This window comes from Nomascus leucogenys, chromosome 10 (genome assembly GCF_006542625.1).
Source record: "Nomascus leucogenys isolate Asia chromosome 10, Asia_NLE_v1, whole genome shotgun sequence".
Lineage (NCBI taxonomy): Eukaryota > Metazoa > Chordata > Mammalia > Primates > Hylobatidae > Nomascus > Nomascus leucogenys.
In genome coordinates, this window is record NC_044390.1 from 24,558,603 (window position 1) to 24,581,139 (window position 22,537).

At 36.4% G+C, this 22,537-nt stretch overlaps 1 protein-coding gene across 1 annotated transcript in view; it reads left to right on the forward strand.

The window, feature by feature from the left end:
* The window catches only part of LIN7A (lin-7 homolog A, crumbs cell polarity complex component), a 148,632-nt gene that overhangs the window by 69,591 nt on the left and 56,504 nt on the right, over window positions 1-22,537 (forward strand). The window contains exon 3 of the mRNA XM_003259597.3: window positions 22,273-22,344. Coding sequence (XP_003259645.2) covers window positions 22,273-22,344 — 72 coding nt within the window. The remainder of the gene's footprint in view (window positions 1-22,272; window positions 22,345-22,537) is intronic.

Consider the following 22,537-nt stretch of genomic DNA (forward strand, 5'->3'; position numbering starts at 1 on the left):
CATGATCTCTAAAATTCATGAGAAATTCTTCTTGGAAGTATCTGATTCTATAATTTTATATTTTGTATGATAGGTTTCCATGCAACACTGTTAGGGTAAGTCATGTTCAGTTACCCAATTGTTGAGCCAGAGTTGAGAGCATTCAAGTGTTGCCCTCTCTTAAACTAAAAAGTAGACTATTTGCAAAAAAAGAAAAAAAAAACCATAGGCGTAATGTGGTTGAGTTATGCTCTTAGTAGTTACATAGACATTTAAATCTCTGACAATACCTATACTATTTTTGGACATCTATTTCTTAGAATCCCCAAAAATACATGTTATTCCATGAAATGATTCCCAACAGTTTTTAAATTAAGTATATGTCTATTCTGAGGTCTCCTGAGGTGTGATAAAAAGAAGTCAGAGGGTGCCAATGGACGTGGTTTTCTGCCCACACTTCTGCAGATCTTTGCCAAGCCTCTCCGGTGGTGCTCAGATGGAGTGCAGTGCCTTCCGCCTGAAGATGAATCCACCCCCAGCCAACTAAGCAATCCAACTAGGCAGTTTGAGTTGGTTAGAAGTGCGATAGAACATGTTCATGGGTCCACAGAACTCCCCCCACTACAGAATCTTCTCAAGTCAGATAGAAATGCTATATTTTTGTGTGACCAGAAAACATGCATCTTAAACTGTCAACATGAGTTCCCACAAACTGTTCACTTGAGCTGCCTAGAATTCTGTTCATTTGTCTCATGAACTACACCACACAACCTTTTATATATATGTATATATGTATTTGATACTTTGGTTTAAAGTGCTACATGCCAATGCCTTTTCTCCACCTAGCCAAAACTTAGGCCACCTCAGCTTCACCTTCTACTTCACTTTGCAACTTCTTGCTGGCAATCGTGTCATGGTTTAGATTACATATCGCCTTCTTATCCATCTTTCTTAAGTGTCAAGTGCAAAGCAGTTGAGATGCAGTGAGTCCAGCTTTTAACACTGGAAAAGTCTCTGCTCTAGGATTTCTGTGAGGGTGATCCTGTTTTGCTACCTGAGAGTAGTCATATCTGATAGGCGCCCTGCCTGAAACCAGCCCAGAGGCAAGTACTGGTCTTTAGTGATCTTATCTGCTACATAGTTTATCTTCAGTTAATTAAAGCTTAGCAATGGGCTCTGCTGGGCAACTGGGCAGGTAACATTCCTGGTTTCTGAATTAATTACTTCCTGAAAACTTTGACCTGAATTACATCAAAAGACACCTAACACATGGCTGTGAAGAAAAGAGTTAAGTCCTGCAGTTTCTTTCCTGTTTTTTGTTGTTGTTGTTTGTTTGATTGATTGATTTTTTGAGACAGAGTTTTGCTCTTGTTGCCCAGGCTGGAGTGCAATGGCCCAATCTCGGCTCACTGCAACCTCCACCTCCCAGGTTCAAACAGTTCTCCCCGCTCAGCCTCCCAAGTAGCTGGGACCACAGGCATGCGCCATCACACCTAGCTAATTTTATATTTTTAGTAGAGATGGGGTTTCTCCATTTTGGCCAGGCTGGTCTCAAACTCCCCACCTCAGGTGATCCACCCGCCTTGGCCTCCCAAAGTGCTGGGATTACAGGTGTGAGCCACCGTTCCTGGCCAGTTTATTTCCTCTTTTACCAGCAGGACAGATGTTTCTTTATCCTTGGGCATGCAAACAGTGACATGCTGGAAGAACTTTCTGAATAATTACCTTGGTACTAGGCAGATGGCCTCTCATAATGATTATTACACTCTTGTGGGAGGCAACTTAAACATTATCAGAGAAAAGAAGTGCTACCAAGGTGCAGTCAAGTTGCTAATCATCCGTTATTTCACTATAGGAAGCTGAAATAGCTGCTTCCAGCTTTCACTTTGCTTTGCTGTCAGTGTAGTAACATTTCAGGGATAAGTATTTTTATGTGGACTCTAAACCTTAACTATACTTAAATGAAAATTGAAATACTACTGTGTTAAATTGACAAAATATGATAAATGCAGCAGATTTTTTATACGTTTCTGTGTATTAAGGAAATGGGTTGAAGTACTACTAGCGAGGCACAAATTGAAAATACTTGATGTTTAGTGATATTGGGCTCTTACCACAATAAATTTTTTTAAGAGGGAAAAACATTTTTTAAAGTAAACAATTGAAATTTACTATAAGACGTTACATCCTGCTCTAGGAATGGGGTTATTTACGGTTGGTATTTCTCTGAACCCTGTCATCTTCATGATGTCTTATTATTATGGAGCATAATGTTCATACAGAAAGCATGTCAAAAGAAAACTCATAGAAGACTTGCATAAGAGAAAACTTATCCAAGTAGATTGAAAGCTATCTGTTAGAACATGAAAAAAAAGGAATACAGCAGATACTCCAGAGCTGCTACCAACAGTCTTTTTCACCTTTCTCTAACTGGTAGAATGATTTTGTTCAGGTTTATACCCCCACCTCTTAGCCCCTGTCTGACTCAGGGAAGGGGTGACTCTATCCTCGGCTAGGTGGGTCAATCTGACTGGTTTAATCTAAGGCAGGGGTCATGGTCTAATTTCCCTTGTCAGGAGTGAGGATGTGAAGCTGATCCAGCCAATGGGGCATGAGTGGAAGTCCAAGGGTGACTTTCTGACAAAGATATGATGGCTATTAAAAGAGACATGGGACTAGGCACAGTGGCTCTTATCTATAATCCCAACAATTTGGGAGGCTGAGGTGGTAGGATCGCTTGAGGCCAGGAGTTCAAGACTGGTCAACATGGCAAGACCCTGTCTCTACAAAAAATGTAAAACTTAGCTGGGCACAGTGGTACATACCTGTAAGCCCAGTTACTTGGGGGGCTGAGGCAAGAGGATGCCTTGAGCCAGGATTTGGAAGCTGCAGTGAGCTATGACAGCATCACTGCACTCCAGGCTGGGTGACAAAACGAGACTCTGTCTCTAAAATAAAAAAAAAAAAAAAAAAAGACATGGGAACCAGTAATGCCCTCTTTTCCACTGTGTGTTGTCTTGTCTGCATGTGATTTTTGGAACTGTGGCAGCCTTTGGAGGATGGTGAGGGGAACAAGCCTCCAAAGACACAGCTGGCATTCTAAGAATTACAGAGGTGTAAAAACCCGGTGTCCTTCATGAAAAAAATGGTCTCTGAACTAATTCCTTAGATTTTCTTTACCTTGAACTTTCATGTTATTTGTTTTTCTCAGTGTTTGAGCCAGTGGTTCCCAAACTGTGCTGCACATGGGAATCACATAGAGTGCTTTTGAAAGTCTCAATGCCCAGCTCTCAGCCCACTGCAATTTGATCAGAATGTTGGGGTGGGAGCCAGACATCACTATGTTTTAAGAATCCCCAGTTGATTCCATTATGCAGCAACATTTGGAAACCATATGGTTTGAGCAATTTTGAATTATATCTTTCATTTCTATCTGAGTTTTTCAGAACTGAAACAACAAAACTTAAACTAGAAAAGAAAATCCAGACTGAAAACATTATTTGTGCCAGTAGGTACACTGGATAATAAGACAGAAAAAACAAATTAAGAAGAGTATAATAGAGTCAACAAAATGCTTTCATAGTTTTCAAAAGAACTCCAAGTCAATTACTTAGCAATCAGTTTGAACCATATTCAAATGTAATCAAGTACCTACTACTTTTGATAGAGTAGTCTCACTGCTTATTTCCTTTGATAAAGCTTTGTATCCATTAAATATCCTGTAGTATAATTTATGTAAAATAATTAAAAGTGAGAGACTCCTTTCATCTTTATTAAATTTAGTCCTTGAAGAATATGTCTACATAACAGAAACAGATATTAGATTCTATTATATCTAATTTCAAGAGAGGAAGATTAGTTATCTTTGTCACTTGTTACAAATCCCCCCACCCGCACACAACACATGCACACCCTTTTTAAAACACCACTGCTGAATCCTTGATTAAGGCCCTTTAATACCTCACCTCTTATCTGACCCACGAATTATAACTTAGGAAACTATGTAAGAAATGGCCCATGGTGTTTTATACTCCACATGGGAGACATAGGCCACAAACCTGACAGCTTATTGTGAATCCTGGTAACAATTCTTTGACTCACCCAATTTACAGAAGAAACATTCTCTATCCTCTGAAAGGCTGTATGTCCACTTATTTTGAGGAGGGGAACTTAGCATCATCTACCTCTCCAGATCACATAGCGATGTCTTAAATCCTTTCCCTTATCTGAGATACAGAGGGAAGCTGTCTGTCCTTTCTCACATAAAACACTATGCACTGGATCCACCATCTTGCAGAGAATCTGTGTCACCTTTCAGCCCCAAAGTGGACATTTCGGCACTGTAACTCCTGACCATGTTTGTGATCATGCTACATTGTTATCTAATATGACAGCTGCTAAAGTACCAGTTTCAAGGAAGACCTCCTTGATTTCTCACAGCTATTGTTAAATCTCATCCCTCTTCTCCATTGCTCAGTTGTTAGATGTAGGCCTTGATTTCCTACTTCATCTTTAAGTAAGATTATAAAACTGGGTAGATATTATATAAGCAGGCATCCTTATTCTTATCCAACAGCAGGATAGGCCACTCAGTTTAAAAAACAAACCTGTTTTTTAAAATGACAGATGAATGGGCTTTGCATTTCATAGGTCATATCAGTGTAGAATTTTTTTAATTTTGTAATACACAGAGATAACTTGCTTAACAGATGAGAAATATGACTACACAATCTTATTCTTTAAGTGAAAGACTCTTTAAAATATGCATTTAGATAGGCAGTAAGAACGTAAAGAAGACACCATAAACTTTGAAACAGGCATGGAATCAGAAGGTTGTTTTTCTTTAATGCTGAGCTATGCTGCCAATTATCTCCAATAAAAATGAATGAGCAATGTGAGAGGAATAATCAATGTCTGAGAGATTCTTTGCATTTACATGAATTGATAGCATTTACCAGATTGAGGGTAAGTACTAATGAAGCACTTCAATCTAATGAAAACTTTCTGAGCTTTCCTTTCCCCCTTTACAAACTAACTTAGATTTTTATAGGATTTAATTTGAAGGTGATGGAAATACAAAGGCAGATTTTTGCCATCCCCAAAGACAGGTTAATAATATATTCAAATTCACATCTTCTTTCACTTTGATAAAACTGACCTACTTTCCCTTTTAGAGAGAAAATGTCTTATGAAATATTATTCACATTAAAAAATGTTGCGTTTTGATGCCTTTCTTTTTCCATACTATAATTGAACCTGGCATATCACTTCCAAAAGTTAAATGAAGTTTAGTTCATTTTCAGGTCTGGGCTTTTTAATGAGTTAGCATCTCTGCTACTTGAGACAAGCCGCATTCAGTGCTTTGCATGCCAGGGAATTTTTCTGACAGTAGTGATAATGATGCAGATGTTTCTCTTTGCAGGGATTTTCCAACAATGTTCCTAATGAAAACACATGTCTACTTCCTGGCAAATAAAAAAAATCATTTTTCAAAACAAAAAATTCAGATGCTTTCATCCTAAAATGGCAAATGTAAACAGCCATTATTTTCTCCACATCATTTTTGCTGTTTTTTTTTTCAGCAATAAAGTGATTCATTTTTTTTTTTCTCATCTTGATATGGAAACAACTTTAACAAAATCTTATGCAGATCCCAAGTGAAGTGGAGATGGTTAGAGCAGTGGGGTCAAGCCTTGGGAATTGAGTCTTGGAGTTGATTTGTCATGTCATCTTAAGCCTTATGTCTAGGTCAGCTGATTTCATTTCAACACAGAAATAATCACAGTTGCTGCAAGTATTATGCCTTTAAACTTATGAGTGTAACTTTGTCTTTGAGACTTCTATAGATATAAATAATGAAAAAATATCTGTATAAATCATGTTTTAACAAATCTTTTTATTTTAAAAATTACATGAAATTTCACTCAATTCAGCGAGGTTTCTGCAAAAACAAAATACCAGATACATTTTGAGGGTTGAGTAAATATTTGGTGTTGCCTTTTCTTCAAAGGAACATTTTAATGTTGTTAAAAAAAAAAAAAAAAAAGAAGAAGCCTTTCATCATTCATTAGTTAGCTGTTAGAAAAGAGTTTCCAGCTTATATGCAAAAGAAATGTCCTTACCCTATTGTTAAGCATCATAACCCATACCACCAGATGGGGTATAGGATAGGGTGAGGGCCAGAGATGTCTGTTGTATCTATAACTTGGTCATTAAAAAAATGCTTTAAAGTTATTTTTCTACGTTAAGAGGACTGTGTCAAAATGCCACATCATATAGACTACATCAAGATATTTTTTCACATGTTGCTACCAATGAGGTCATTATGAGTCTTCTTTCTCTCCTCCTTGGGTGACAGTGCCATTATGGTCATTAGGACATAAAATTAAACACTCATCAGAATAGAAGGTAAAAGGGCCTGGGAAATCTGGATAATTCAAGCCAAATAAAATCTATGGTTAATTGCAGCTTGGCTAAGTTTATATGCACCTTTGGATAAGTGATTATGTGCTCTCTTTCTCCCTTCTTTAAGCCGACACATTGACTGCCTTTTTGTAGATCAAATCTTAGAACTTGATTTAGACTCTACCTCTATAAACAAAGTATGTTTAATTATGCATATTTACTGCCTCTATATCAATTACCTAGTTTAATCTACAAGAAAGTAGAGAACTAAATCATTATTTGTGAGTCTATTCAGTCATTGAAATAATGAACTTGAAATAGAACTCTAATAGAAATCAGCCTTAAGTCAGCATCCTTAAAATCTTCTTCCTTTCCTTCCTCTTTCTTTCTATCAAAGCTGCATATGCATGAGAGCTAGAGCCCACCTTAGGCTACAAATCAGAACCTAGTGATTGTTTTACAGTCTTGACATCCATCTTATGAAATTAATTATACAGAGCCAAGAGTGGTGCATTTACCATAACTTGAATGTAACAGAACACATGAGAAAAGATGTAATGGAAAACTCTCTGTGAAGAGTATAGTCTGGCATTTTGGTAACAGTGAGTCAGGATGGTGTAAGTAAAGGTAAGCCCAATCTGGAATCTTTAATTCTGTACCTTCTTTTTCTGTAGAAAAATTTGAGTCATCTAATGTATGCACTCAAGTTCCCAGCTGAGGATGAACAAGGCAATGCTCTGCCTTCCTGTTACAACAACTTGTAATGAAGTGGGCTTTTTGCCATCTATTTAGTGCCTTATTCATCACATTGTTATGCCTTTTCTTGGTGATTTTGCTGTTTCAAATGGCCCCTCATCATAGTGCTGAAGTGCTATCTACTGTTTGTCAGTACACAAGGTTGATGATGTGCCTTAGAGAGAAAATATGTGTTAGATAAGCTTCGTTCAGACATGCATTATAGCGCTGTTGGCCTTGAGTTCAATGTTAGCGAATCAACAATATGTATTAAATAAGATGTCTTTAAACAAAAAACATTCATAAAACAGTTGTGAATTGATTGTTGGTGAAAATGTAACCAGAGATTCAGAGAAACCTAACCATGTATTTTCTCTAGAAACAATGGTTCAGAATTTGCTAATTTAGTCTCTGCAGGGACTTTATACAACATTACTGCAAATAAAAAGAATCAGTGGTAGTCCTTATTTTCAATATAATCAATTCAAGAAAAGAGGTCAGACCTAGGTATACAGTTGTATCACATAAAAGGTTAAGATCCATAATTTTAAAGGATTCCTGGAAATTGTGAAATACAATGAAACTCTTCTTGCAGGCTTTACAGATTACCAAATTGTGCCTCACTCTCCATCGGGTTAGTATAAGCTGAAGGACTTGGTGATAGTTGAGACAGTTATAACCTCAACTATCTGGTAAGTTCTTTGGAAAATAATCAAGTCATCTATTTCTCTATTTTGAGATCTATTTTGAAGGACACACAACTATTATGTTAAAAGTCTTTAAATGATTCTAATACCATCACATTGATGATGGCTCCTTTAAAATAATGTAAAAGAATATTTAATTAGTGGGGAAAGTGTTCACAATATTTTAAGTGAAAAATCAGGTTACATACAATCTGGTGCAAGACTGGCTTCAGAGACAACTCTCAGAGACCTGCCTCACAGAGCTGCCTGCTCCAGGAACTAGCCCTCTTTAAGTCATGTCTGTTTTCTGACCAAGATAATTGCTGAGATTGGTTTTATATCCTCTGGGCTGCCAAGGGCAGCTAGTTGCCCAGCAAATGTGAGATTGTCTGCAGTTTATGAGCAGAGCTCCTCTGGGCACCTCGCTCTGCAACCAAGGATCAGTGGCTCCCTGGGACATCAATGTTGACTAATTAAGACAAGGAGACAGTCAGGACAGTAAAGGCAGTGGCATCTCAGGGTGTATCTGCTTCTCACTGCAGAGTATCTGCACAACTAAACCTTCCTGAAGAAAACTCACTTTAGTCCAGACCTTCATTCATGGCCCAGTGGCAGTTGTAGCAGCCCTGGCCTCCAGGCAGAAGCCAACTGCCCCATCTGTCGGGATTACATGAGTGACCCCGTCACCATCAAATGTGGACACAACTTCTGTCACTCCTCCATCCAGCAGCACTGGGTGGATTTGTAGGACAGCTTCCCTTGCCTGTCCGGTGTCACCAGTGCCAAGAGGGGCACTGCAGGAGCAACACCCTGCAGGGAAGGATGACTGAAACTCCCAAGATACTCCACCTCACCGGGAACAAAATGAAGAGTCAGTCACCAACGTGTTGTGCAAGGAGCACTATCGGATCCTGACCCTTTTCTGTGAGGAAGACCTAGAGGTGCGACATCTCCTGTGTACTCAGCCCCCTGACCACCAGGGTCAGTCACCACTTGAAGCCCAGAGAGAAAGCTGCCTCTTATCACCAGAAGAGGCTCAGCAGTTACATTAAGTCTCTGGAAAGGAAAGTTGTAGACATTCCAAAATTAGGAGCCACTCAAGAGAGAAAACCTTTACAACTGAGAAATAGGGTGAAAAACCAGATACAGACATCCTCCTCTAAATGTGAGCACCTGAACCTATTTGTGGATCATGAGCAAGAGGCAGTTCTCTCAAGGTTAGTTGATGAAGAGAAGAACATTCAAAAGAAACTTAATGCAAACGTAGCATTTTCAGACGACATTTCCACAATCAAAGATCTACTAAAGGAGGTGGCAGAAAAGAGTGTGATGTCAGAAATGAAAGTGCTGCTGGGCATCAAGAGTATCTGCAACAGGCATGAAAGCCTGAAAACTTCAGCTCTCTATTCACTCCTGTGCAGTTTATCCAGTTGCTCGGGGTTCCAGAATGATGTAGTTTATCCAGTTGTTCTGGGTTCTGAAGACTTTGATTCCTGCCGGCATTACTGAGAGGCTGAAGTGGTCCATTCACTACCCTGAATTAACTGTTGAGGGCTGTAAAGACTCCCTCTTCAGGAAAGGAAAGTGATTTCTATCAGAACAGACAGACGCTGGACAACGGAGCTACAGAATGATGGTAACTCTGCTGCTTGAGGCACTATTTTAGTCATCCTTCTGCTAAAGGAAAAGGCCAGAGTAGTTGGCATCTATCCAGACTATGAGTTTGGCAACATTTTGTGTTGCAATTTGAATGACTTGTCTCATATCCATTCTTTCATTGATGTTAATTTTTCTGAAACACTAAGCTTTATTTCAGTATTGAACATGATTCTAAACCTCTTGCAATCTGTGCAGTAACAGATTATGAAAGATGAACTTGTCATTGCTTTATTTTCTACCTGTAATTTGTGGACAGTAGGTAGAATATTGTACAACTCTCCGTGAACCTAGCACTAAAATTTTTAAAAATCTTCCTATGACTTAAACACACATATAAAATTATATAGTGTAGGCTCTTTTTTGTCTGGTTTCTTTAACTCAGAAGAATTATTTTGAGATTATCTATGTTGTTGCATGAGTCAATAGATAATTTGTCTTTATTGCTGAATAGTAGTCCATTATATAGATATACCACGATTTGCTTATTCATTCACCCACTGATGGGCGTTTGGGCCACATATTATCTCTCCATGGGGGATGTGGATTGCTTCTTCGCTCATCTCTTGCCCTTATTATTGGCACATACTGGGCTGCCAAAACTCTACCAAAGGGGCAATATACCAATATCTATCAACACTAGAAATGCATATACTTTTGACTCAGTAATCTACTTCAATGAATTTATCATAAAGAGATGTTCTCACACTTACAAAACACAGATATTCAAGGTTATTTCTTGCTGTACAGATTGTAAGAAATAAAAAGCACCTCATTAGAGGATTGATTAAATGAATTATGATGCATCCAAATTGGAGTAATATGAGGCTTTAAGTAGAATAAGCATTAATATGTACTCACATGTCATAATTTCCAAATAGTGTAAAAAATAAAGAAAACAAAATATTAGATTATAAAAAGTATGTAATGATTGGCTTGATTTAAAAAACTAATAAACAGATTAAAAGTAAGTATGATAGATTGTTAATAGTGGTTGTCCTTTGGCATGGAATTATAAATCATTTTAATTTCTTGCTTATATATATCTATATTGTACATATTTTCTATAGTGTATAGGAATTACTTTTACTTTAAAATCATTTCTTAAAAATTTGGGGTTTTATTGTTATTTGTTTCCCCCTACATATAATCCACTTAAAAAGGAGTACATGTGAGTTATTTAATTTTTTTAAAAAGATGCCTTGGCTCAATAGGTTCAATATGATTAAGGCTGGGCTTATAAATGACATAAATAGATGTTGGAGCCCCTCAAAATTCTCTCATTTTCTCATTCTCAATTTCTCCTAGAGGGTAAAGTATACACAAAGGCTTCTTCTGACAAAGAAATAACTCACAAATTATATTTTATAGCCTACATTTTCTCTCTGAGCTTTAGACCTCCATATTCAGCTGTCTACTGAACATCTCCTCCTAGAGATCACAAAATGACTCAAACAACATTGTCTGGAATCAAACTTATTAACCCACATCTTTTACCATGCCGTCAAACTGGACCTCTTCCTGTCTTTTGTAACCTGAGCCTACTGTCATCAAGTTACATTGTTTGCTCCCTAATTATACTCACTGTTGTTAACATCTCTCACCTCCCAAACTATGTCTTGTTTTTAACCTTAATTCATTTATGATGCAGTATTAACTGTGTGTCAAATATTATATGGAACACACTTAAGCTAGAAATTTATTCATTGTTTATCTGAAATTCTAATTTAATTGGGCATCCAATATTTTTATTGCCTCATCTGGCAACCTTATTATTAGCTATAATAATTTTAATTCAATCAACTGAATAATCAGGTTGGCTCTCATTCACTGAGTTAAATTTTTTCCTCAGTGTTCATTTGATTAGCTGATATGACTCCTATGACAATGACAATGTATCCCTAATTGTTCCTAGATAATATATTCACCTGATAAAGACCTATTTTAAAAAGTAAACCTTATTTTACAACCCTTGCAAACTTTTAAGTACACTAGTAAATTTCAAGTCTGCTGAGCCAGTATCTAAGCACTTTGCAATCCTTCATAAAATTTCGCATCAACATAATCCAAACAGTAAAAATTAAGGCATATTTGAAGCCCCAAACCTTGTTTGAATTTTACCCAAACTAAGCAAATAAAGATAATTCAGTCACTTTGAATGGTGCTATGCTACTTGAAAATGACATCTTCCCAAAGTTTTGCTCAGGCATTTCCTGTCACAGAGGATTCTGACTGTGTAACAAGGACAAGACAGGCAACAGCTGCCTTAAGGGAATTCTTTTTTTGAACAACTTAAAAAAAAAAAAAAAAGAAATTTCTTCTTGGTGGCTTGGCCACCTGCCATGTAGAGTAGAAACACCCTGTTATTTGTGATTTCATTTTTTCCTTGAAGTTATTAAATGATTTGTACAAGTTATTTAATGTGAACTACTTTATTAAAGTTATATATGTTAAGAGCCACTAGGAAATATAAACCAATTATAAAAATAAGTAGGGAAATTAAGGTTAATAGCATAGCTTTAAAATTATAGTCATTCTTCAGTTTTATAGTTTCACAACTAACTATTCTGCTTTTATATAATAGAATAATTAGTTCTGAAACTATAAATTTGAGCAAAGTATATTCTATTTACTTTGGAGAATTAAGTGTGTCGCATGGTCATTTTAATTTACCTAAAACAAGTGATATAAATAGCTTCTGGACATTTGAAAATTGGTAGAGACTTTTGAGGACTGTGCTATATTCTGTACCTACAGTCCTGATGCCTCCCTACTGAGCTCCCACAAAGCCAGAATCAAATAAAAGGATGTGCCATTTACTGTCAAGCACAAGGAGACATTTAATCCTGTTAAGTATTTCTAGAATACCATCCTAGAGGGTCTCCCCATCCTTTACTCATCATTTAAGAGGCAGAGTGTTGGAGACGTTTCTCATGTGTCCTTCTCATTAAACTTAATCTATAAACATCATTTCAGAAAAAGGCCCAGTTTCTTTGTAACTTGGCTAGGCAGATGGTTAGATATTTAAGGCCATCGCTGTGTCCAAAATCCTTCTCATCTTCATCTAATCTAAGCATTGGAGATGACTTGCAACTGGAGACTACATTTTTCTTCAATCTGGTAATACCATTTTCACAGAAATTGGCTTTAAGACATGAGATTGGTCATAAATTATGAATAATTTCAATTTGACTTTTCTATATCTGCAGTCTAGTTAATGTCCTTTAAAGCAAATCATAAATGGCATGTATCACATTGAAGCAAAATGTCTGAGTCATGTAGTTGAGCTCAGAAATACGCTTGTGGGCTGTAAGAAGTAGACATGAGGTTCAGTGCTATTAAGATGGTATTCTATCCAGGTGCCCAGTAGTGCTCAAATCCTCTTCCGCATTCTGTCCTTCCTTCTCAGGGATTACTACCAAAGGAAGCCAGGTACAAGGGCCATAACCAAATGGGAAACAAAGTACCACTTTGTTATCAGCATGGAAAGCACCCAGATCTTCTCTAGTGAAGCTTTTTCTGACAAAATATAGATTGGAAAATGAAGACTGGGCCCAGATGCCTAAGTAAACCGTCTCTTTTACTCCACTCTGAATCTAAGATATCTGGCTTGGCCTAGAAGGTGGAATATAAAATGAGAAGACTAGCTATATCGGCTCCAAGCAGGGACCCCCACCTAAGTTCCTGTGACATGGATGCAGAAAGAGAAGAAGGTGTATCTCACAGAGCCAACCTTTGAGAGACACTATCAATACCACTAGTAAAGCCATGACCTTGTACAGTTCCTGCATGCTGATCAATCACGTGGGCAGATCTTCCTTCCATAAGGATATTGGGGCAACTAATAAACAGGTGTGCAGAGGCTAAAATGTGTGCCAGTGGGCAGGAAGTTTTTAATCCCAAAGTATCATGTTTGCATCACATTTGTTTTCAATCGTCAAATTCAGTGGAATTTTTGTTTTGTTTTGTTTTTAGTTATAAATATTGCCATCCTATTAATAACTTGGCTGTCAGATACATCTTGTCAGGATACGACTGAAGTAGTAGGGTCTAGACGTAGGCTGATTTTGTTTCTTGAAGACAATAGTGATATATTAATGAGTGTTAACTGAAGTTTCTTCTTCAGTGCTGAAAGGAAGCACTTTGTAGCCAAAGGCACTTTACACTGCATCAGCATGGTTTAAAATAACAATGAAAGTAATGGAGCTAACAGCCTACACGAAAGTCTTGTATGTCCTTTGTGACTAAAAACTGGAGAGTTCATTTGTTTTTCGTCCTTGTTTGAGGACATGAAGAGTATTTCACATGGCACAGTTACCACTGAACCTAGGAGGAATGCTTCCTCTCCAAGACCTTGACCTATTCCTAGAGTTTGTCAACTGGTAAAACCAATTTGCCACATATATTTTACCAGTAATACTATCAAATATCTGCTTTAATGGTGGAGCCCTCTTTTATAACTGATTTCGACCTAATAAAGATGTTGTCCTTTGCTTCTTTATACCTGTCAGTATTTTTTCTTGTCCGACAGGTGACATGTTTTCATCAAAGTTGATGGCTGCAGAGAAATGTAGAAAGATAGTACTCTGGAAATTCTATCCTTCTTGGATTCTCACTTGATCGATTTGAGCCTTGACGACCTTACTGTAGTAGACATGACTTGTGAACAGTCTGTACCATTGCCATTTAATTTTTCTTTTTTCTTTTTTTGCAAAAAATGGCTGGCCGCAGGCAGTGAATTCCATACCCTAAATTTTTTAGTTTATAGGAATTCTAACTCTACAGTTTTAAACAATATTTTCCACAGTTACAAAAGCATATAGAAAAGATATATGAAAGCTATATGGATAGCTATAGCTTTAAATATATAAAATTTATATGTGGCTGCCAGGTTTTCAAAATGAAAGGAGAAAAGACAATAAATAGATATTTTTAAAACATCTCTTCCTTAGTAGATGAATCAGTTATTTTCACAAAACTTCCTAAAATAAGCAGACCAAATTGTTGGTGACTTAAGCTCTATTTCTATTTTATTCTAGTCACATCAAGTACAGTATGTACATTTACATCAGGGCACTTAATTTTGCAGGCATGGACTCCATTCCACTGAATGCAATTAAACTTAGAGCCTCAAATGATCCCCAAATTCATTTTAGATACCTCCCTTGGCCTAAAATCTGCTTTCAAGAAGCCTGCAGTATTATTATATTGTGATAAATACATCATGGCTTAATATTATGAATGTTGTCCAACTACCCAGGTGGCCTATAATTGTAAAAGAGTGTGGGGAGCTAAATTTTCATTTTTAATGTAATGAAGATTTTAAAATATTTTAAAGTCAGATAGCACATCAAATAATTTTTCTTTATTCAACTCTTATCTGAGTTTCCCAGTCAGAAAAATAAAGAAATCCATTAAAAAAGTATAGATAGGTATAGATATTAATCTTAATTTTTACATTTTTTCGTATTAAAAAACCATTCTTACTTGCCTTTTAAGAAAAGCCATACACTTAACAAGGCTTAATGCACACTATAATGTGCTAAGATTTAGACCTCATCATTTTCCCATGTGTCCTTTCATTTGCTCTGATAATGCCTATTATATGTCTTTTCACTTTTTTCCCTCTTGAGATAACTTGGTCTAATGTCATTTTGCTGTTGAAGCATTTACTTTTTTTTTTTCCAGTCATTGATAGAGAGGGGTTTATATGATGCTAATTGTAATTCTATTGACATTTTAGTAGCCAACCCATCTATAACGAGGCACTACAAAGTCTCTGGAGCATCCTATGTTTTAAAGAGATGTTCTTATGCATTAAATAGATCTACTGTTTTCCATGCTTATAAACTTTGTGGAATGAGGACGAATGTCATGTTATTATTACATGAAATACATTCTTAGATATATATGTCTTTATGTTTCAAACCCTTACTTTTAGCTTCTGAAATCATGATTTTCTGAATATTTTCATCTCTTTAAAATATTTTCTACTTTCCTATGTCTTAAAAAATATTTTTTGATTTTTAAAAAGTCAGTCTTTCAAAGTATAATTTACAGACAGTAATAGTTCTACTTTTTAGTGTATTGTTCTAAGAGCTGTAATAATCACATACAATCATGTAATCATTACATGATTATGGATATATAGAACAGTTCCAACATTCCCAAAAATTTCATCATACTTGGTAATCTGTTGGTCCCCACCCTTAGCCTCTGGCAGCCTTTGATCTGCTTTCTATCCGTATTGTTTTGTCTTTTTCAAAGTGTCACATAAAATCATTATAATGTCTGGCTTTTTTTTTTTTTTTTTTTTTTTTTTTTTTGCTTAGCAACATGCATTTGAGATTCATCTACACTGCTGTATATATAAGTAGTTGTAGCTTTTTAAATAAATTTTGTAGAGATGGGGTCTCACTATGCTGCCAAGTCTTGTCTAGAATACCTGGGCTCAAGTGATCCTCCTGCCTCAGGCTCCCAAGGTGCTGAGATTACAGATGTGAGCCACTGTGCCCAGCCAGTTGTTCCTTTTTAATGCCCAGTAGCCCACTGTATGGCTATACCACCAGTTAATTATTCATTCACACCTGAAGGCTATTTGGGTTGTTTCCAGTTTGTGCCAATTATGAATAAAGTTGCTATAAGTATTTCCATATTGTTTTTGTATGAATATAACTTTTTCTTTATCTTGGATAAATAGCTAGAAGCAGATGAGTGGATCTTACAGTAAATGTGGGTTAAATCTTGCAGGAAACTGTTACTCTGTTTTCTCAAATGGCTGTACCATTTTGTATTTCCACTAGAAATGTTCAAGAGTTCTAGTTCTTCAGCAGGGCACAGGGGCTCTTGCCTGTAATCTCAGAACTTTGGGAAGCCGAGGCCATGGGATCACTTGAGGTCAGGAGTTCGAGACCAGCCTGAACAATATAGTGAAACCCCGTCTCTATTAAAAATACAAAAAAATTAGCTGGGTGTGGTGGTGGACAGCTGTAAGCTACTCAGGAGGCTGAGGCAGCGGAATCGCTTGAATCTGGGAGGCAGAGATTACAGTGAGACGAGATAGTGCCACTGCACTCCAGCCTGGGTGACAGAGTGAGACTCTGTCTCAAAAAAAGAAAAAAAAATTCTAGTTCTCCAACATTCTCACCTACGCTAGATATTGTCAGTATGTTTTTTTTAACCTACACATTCTAATAAGTGTGTAGGTGTATCTAAGTATGGTTTCAATTTGAAATTTCCCAAGTGACTAATGATGTTGAGTATCTTTTCATATTTGCTACCCATATATCTTCCATGATAATGTACCTGTTCAAATACTTGACCCATTTTTAATTGTATTGTTTACTTTTCAGCTTTTGACAGTTCTTTATAGATTCTGGATATGAAGCCTTTATCAGATATATGTTTTGCAAACATTTTCTGCTAGTTGGCTTGTCTTTTCATTTTTTTAACAGTGTTTTTCAAAGAGTTTCTTTTTTGTTTTTTTTAACGGTGATTTTAGGCTATCTTTTTGGTTTGTAGGCCCTCATATTAACAAATTTGCACTAATTTCTGATGGAAAAAATTATAAGTTTCAGAATTGGAAGGAACAGAAGAAAAGAGACCCTAAAGATAGCATAGTTCTGTATAACATTTACTTGAGGAATATAGCAATCAGGAACTTTTTTGGCTGAAAGCAGCAGAAAGTCCAACTGTAGTGGCTTAAACAAGAATGCTTTTCTTCGTTATAAATTCAGAGATAGGCAGGTGTTTGCATGCATTTAGAAGTTCCATGTAATCAGAACTGACATCTGTACATTTCCTTGGTCCTTGTCTCTGAAGTTGAAGGTTGCCACTACAGCTGATAATATCCACACACAAGACAAGAAGTAGAAGACAGGGAAAAGACAGCACTTGCACCATGAGAGCAACACTTTCCCAGCAGCTTCTCACCTGCTTCCGATTGAATTGTCATTGGACGGAACTGGGTCATATGGTCAGACAATACTAGGAGAAGGTGATTGAAACTGGGGATTGTGTGAGATGAGTCTGTCTAGTGTCTGCCTCAGCAGAAAGTTTTAAATAACATCCAAATACAAAAGGCAATAAACCTCTACTATAAAAGTAGAAGAGAAAAAAATCAAAATCTAGCTTTAAATTCAAAGTTTTCTAAAACTTGCTGCTGTCTAAGCAACTAAATTCTAAAGGCACTTTTCCAATTGCATCTTGTGTATATATATATATAATAGTAATAATAGAAACAATAGCAGCTATTAGAATAAAAGCATAATAAGAATAATGGGTTACGGTTTATGAAGTCACATACTTTATCTTCTTTGATTGCCTCTTTGAATATAGGCTTTTACATAATAGACACTAAGGTAAACAGATAGTAGGTTACTTAAAGTCATGTAGAAAAGAGATCCAGAATGAGAAACTCACAATAAAGTCTTGTCATCCCTTACCTACCTTTCTATACCAATTAGGATTTTCAAGATCAAGACGAACTATACAATGTAAAGTTTATATTGTGATAATGTTTGCATGACCTGTGTATGTAAACTTGGTAAATAAATTAAAGTGAAGCTTGTATTTCATTTATACTTGTTATTCTCTCAGGGATAAAATTTCCATCCAGAAAAAGTATTCTATTTTCATTTAAATATAAAGAAAACTAAAATGGAAATTTTTCACTTAACTGAAAACAGCCCTTCTATAGTGAAAATTAATATTGTTTCAAACATTAATTAAAAACTACCATTATTTTTTACTTTCATAATTTAGCCCAGGTGCCTAACACATTGACTAGAACTGCTCCTAAATGAATGTTAGCTGAACAAATGAATAAATGAACTTTCTGAACCAACTCACTATAATTTTATTGCTTTTTTTAAGTTAATCTTTTTCAATTTTCAGTAGCTTGGAATAAGTTCTAAACATGCAAAATGCTATTGAATCTGTGTGATTTATTCAAGGTTAGGAAATTAATAATGCTGAGATAAAAGGTAAAACCCCTATGAGTTTCTATTAATTATTTGGCTTACACTAGGAACTAAACTCATTTTACCAATGAAATGTGCTTACAAATGCTGTAGCTGAAGTTTATCATACATCTTGGGACCCAAAGGATTCAGGAGTCTATAAGCCCCACGTATAAGCCCCTCATTAAAGCACATACAACTATTTTCTGTTTTCCCTTTAAGAACTCTCTCAGGGTATCTGGTAAAATACTTTGGCTTTCCATGAAAACTTGCTTCAAATTTTTACAAATACTTTAAAAATTGTCCTTGAAAAGTAAGATAGGCATGGATATATTTTGCGCCTTAGGAAATGAAAGGCTATGGAAGTTCATAAGGTGACACAGCTAATGGAAATAGAATTAATATCTCCAGGATTTGACCTGACTCTACAACCAGATCATGTCCTCTTCAGTTCACTTTTGAAAACCAGCTAATCAGAATCTATTGTGTTTTGCAGACAAAAAAAAAAAAAAAAAGACTAGCAATTATATTGGATTCATTCCACTAAATCTTCATATATTATAATCATAAGGAAGATTAAAATGATATTTCACTCTGGACTAATCAATTTATTGGTTTCAGAATTGTTGCATTGTATATTTGCAGCCCTCACTTGTTTAATGGTAGCCACTATATAAAACCTAGATTCCTTTATTCAAAATATAAAGAAATTCTCATAACACCTGCAAGTTTTTGTTCACACTGATGCTGCCAAAATAGTAATGATCTGATGCTGTTTTAATATAAGAAAGTCTGATATGGTTGAAAGAGGAAAGATTTTGAAGGGAGATAGAGATGAATTGCCGTACCAAATCTGCAACAAATTAGCTGTGTGGTCATCGGTATGTTCCTACCTCTGTGAATCAGTGTCTTTGTGTGTAGAGTGCCCAGATAAGAAGTTAGGAGAATTAATTGAGCTCATAGATATAAAATGCTTAGCATTACATTTGGCCCATGGTGATTTCTCATTAAATATATACCAGAATTATGGTAACTTACTCCAACAAACATTTATTGAATGTTTTACAAGAGACTTTACTCGGTGCTATCCAAGTCTGTTTTTACAGCTTACCAATCATTGCATATAAGAAGAAAAGGTATAGCTTAATTCCTTAGATCAGGATTTCTCAATCTCAGCCCTATTGATATTTTGGCAGATAATTCTTTGTTCTGTGAGGCTTCACTGTGCATTGTAGGAATTTAGCAGCATCCCTGGCCACCACATGCTAGATGCAGTAGCATCCCATTTATGACAACCAAAAATGCCTCCAGACATTGCCAAATGTCTCCTGAAGGGCGACATTGTCCCCAGTTGAGAACTACAGACCTTGATCAATTCTGTGTAAAGAATGTTCACGAACTGCTTATCTTAGGAGATTTTCCCCAGAAGATCTGTGGTCAAATAAGATGAGAAACATCAAATGCCAGCAACAGCATAACAATGATAGCTAACTTTTGGAAACATACTAAACATGGCAAACTGTTCTTATCTTATTTAATCCTCATAACAGACCTAGAAGTTACTATTTTAAGGCACATTTTTAAAATGAGGAAATTGAGGATCAGAGAAATCAAGTGACTGACAAACATCATACAATTAAATGGTACAGCTACGGTTTGCTTCCAAGCCATCTTCAGAGTCTGTGAAATTATCTACTACACAGTATTGATCCTTGAATATCCCACTTTCTAATTCAAAATCAATTTGGGATCTTAAGGCTAATTATTCTTAATCTGTGATATTTATTAGGTACAGGTATTTATCTCCAACACTTACAAAATTACCTTTTGTTTTATTCAATTGAAGACAATATTCCAATTATTTGCTAAATGATTGTCTTCATAAACATCCTTGGATGCAGGCAAAGTCACTTTCCCTGGCAATGTTAACCAGAATAACTTCAAACAAATTCAGATGACCAGGAACTGTGGAGAGACTCACTCTACTTGAGGGAGGCAGAAAACATTTAATAGAGGAGACAATATTTGAATTTGACCTTTTATCATCATATTAAATTTGGATGAATAAGAGTCTGCCAGGTGGAAGGGCATTCCTAGCAGAGTAAATGGCATGTGCAGAGACCTAGGTAACTAGGAGAGCTCAATATGTTTGAGGAATGGTGGGGGTGGAGAAAAGAAAACAGGAAAATAGAACTAGAGAGAAGGCTGAGTTCAGCATTATTATCTGTGGCTTGGCTCCTGTAGGTATTTGCCCTTATCACCTTTGCAGTAAGGGCAGCAGACAGCCAAGAACACAGTAGGGACATGGTCAGGTAGGTACTTGATGATCACCAAAGTATATATTGTTTGATGGCAGGGAGACCCAATTAAGACACTAATGCAATGCTTTCAGCAAGAGATAATGAGCTAGGGTGGAATGAAGGGTCAGATTTGAGAGAGTTTATTATAAGAGAAGAAGGGCAGGGAAAATCCTCCTCTGAAATGGGCTATTAGAGCAAATAGTAGAATTTATTTTTGGAAAGGCTGTCTCTATGAAACAAAATAATGCATTTCCAAGGAAATAATCTGGAAGTACATTTAGCAGCTGTTCAGGTAACCTGGAGAATTTGCAGTTATATATCTGAGATTCCATAAATGATCTTCTGGAAACTTGTTCCTGTCTCCATTCAGATTTCCCATAGAAATTGAACACCTCATAATTGTTAAGTGGAGATTCAGAGCTAAAAGTTAGATTCTGAACTGCACTGTTCCCTTTTTAGTACAGACTACTTTGTCAGTTTCCTTCTAACCATGTCACCTGGGAAAGACGAGTCAGCGTTAGTGGAGATTCAACCAAATGTATTTGAGAAATTATGAGCCAGTCAAAAATGTAGGAAGAGATTAGTCCCAGACACTCAACAAATAGTTGTTGAATGGGTGAATTAATCAAATGTTGGATTCACTTATTTAATTTTTGACTTAAGCATGTAAAATAAGATTAATATAAAGGAAGAAAAAAACCTTTAAACCTTCTATTGCAGTTTTTCCCTTTCCTTTTTTACTTAAATAGCTAATGGATCACTCCCCAAAAGTACTCTAGCCTAGTACCAAATGGACTTTTATTGCTATGTATTATGCAATAAATTTTTACATATACTATTTAAATCCAAAATGAACATATAGTCCAACACATTTAACCTTGTTACTTTTTTCCAAACATCTTCCTCAAGGCATCTTTTAAGTTTTTTTTTTTTTTCTGTACTTTAGTTTAAGATTAAGCAATTTATTTTACTATAGATACAAAGATTTTATAATCCCATCCCTGGAAGTTTACCAGAAACAATTTTTTTCTACTACTTTTTTTTTTTTTTTTTTTGAGACGGAGTCTCGCTCTATCACCCAGGCTGGAGTGCACTGGCGCAATCTCGGCTCACTGCAAGCTCTGCCTCCCAGGTTCACGCCATTCTCCTGCCTCAGCCTCTCCGAGTAGCTGGGACTACAGGCGCCCGCCACCACGCCCGGCTAATTTTTTTTGTATTTTTAGTAGAGACGGGGTTTCACCGTGGTCTCGATCTCCTGACCTCGTGATTCGCCCGCCTCGGCCTCCCAAAGTGCTGGGATTACAAGCGTGAGCCACCGCGCCCGGCCTCTACTACATTTTAATGATTTCTGTAATTGTATCTAAAATCACAATGAGTAATAATATCTGCTGTTTAAGGAGTACTATTAGGTACATTCCTAAACATCAGACCTATGTTATTTTGCAATAGAGAAGTTTTTTCCTACAGTGAAAATATAATTTTCTTTCTGCAATAAAAGAATTATTATTCTTAATGTTCTTACACATTCTTCTTTTTATGTGAACATTTTAGGTGTATCAATATATGCATGAAACGATAACTGTTAATGGCTGTCCTGAATTCCGTGCGAGGGCAACAGCAAAGGTAAGGCTTGAGTAACTTTAAAAATATACTTGACCCCAGTTATCTAGTAATTGATTGTGCGCGTGTGTGTTTCAGGTATTCTCGTGTGTACACTGTAAGAGAATTTAGACATCAGTGGCAGCCCAGAGTCTAGAACCAGTACTACTTCTCAGGTAAAAATCCTAATGGAAAATTGAACGTTTCTGCTGCTTCT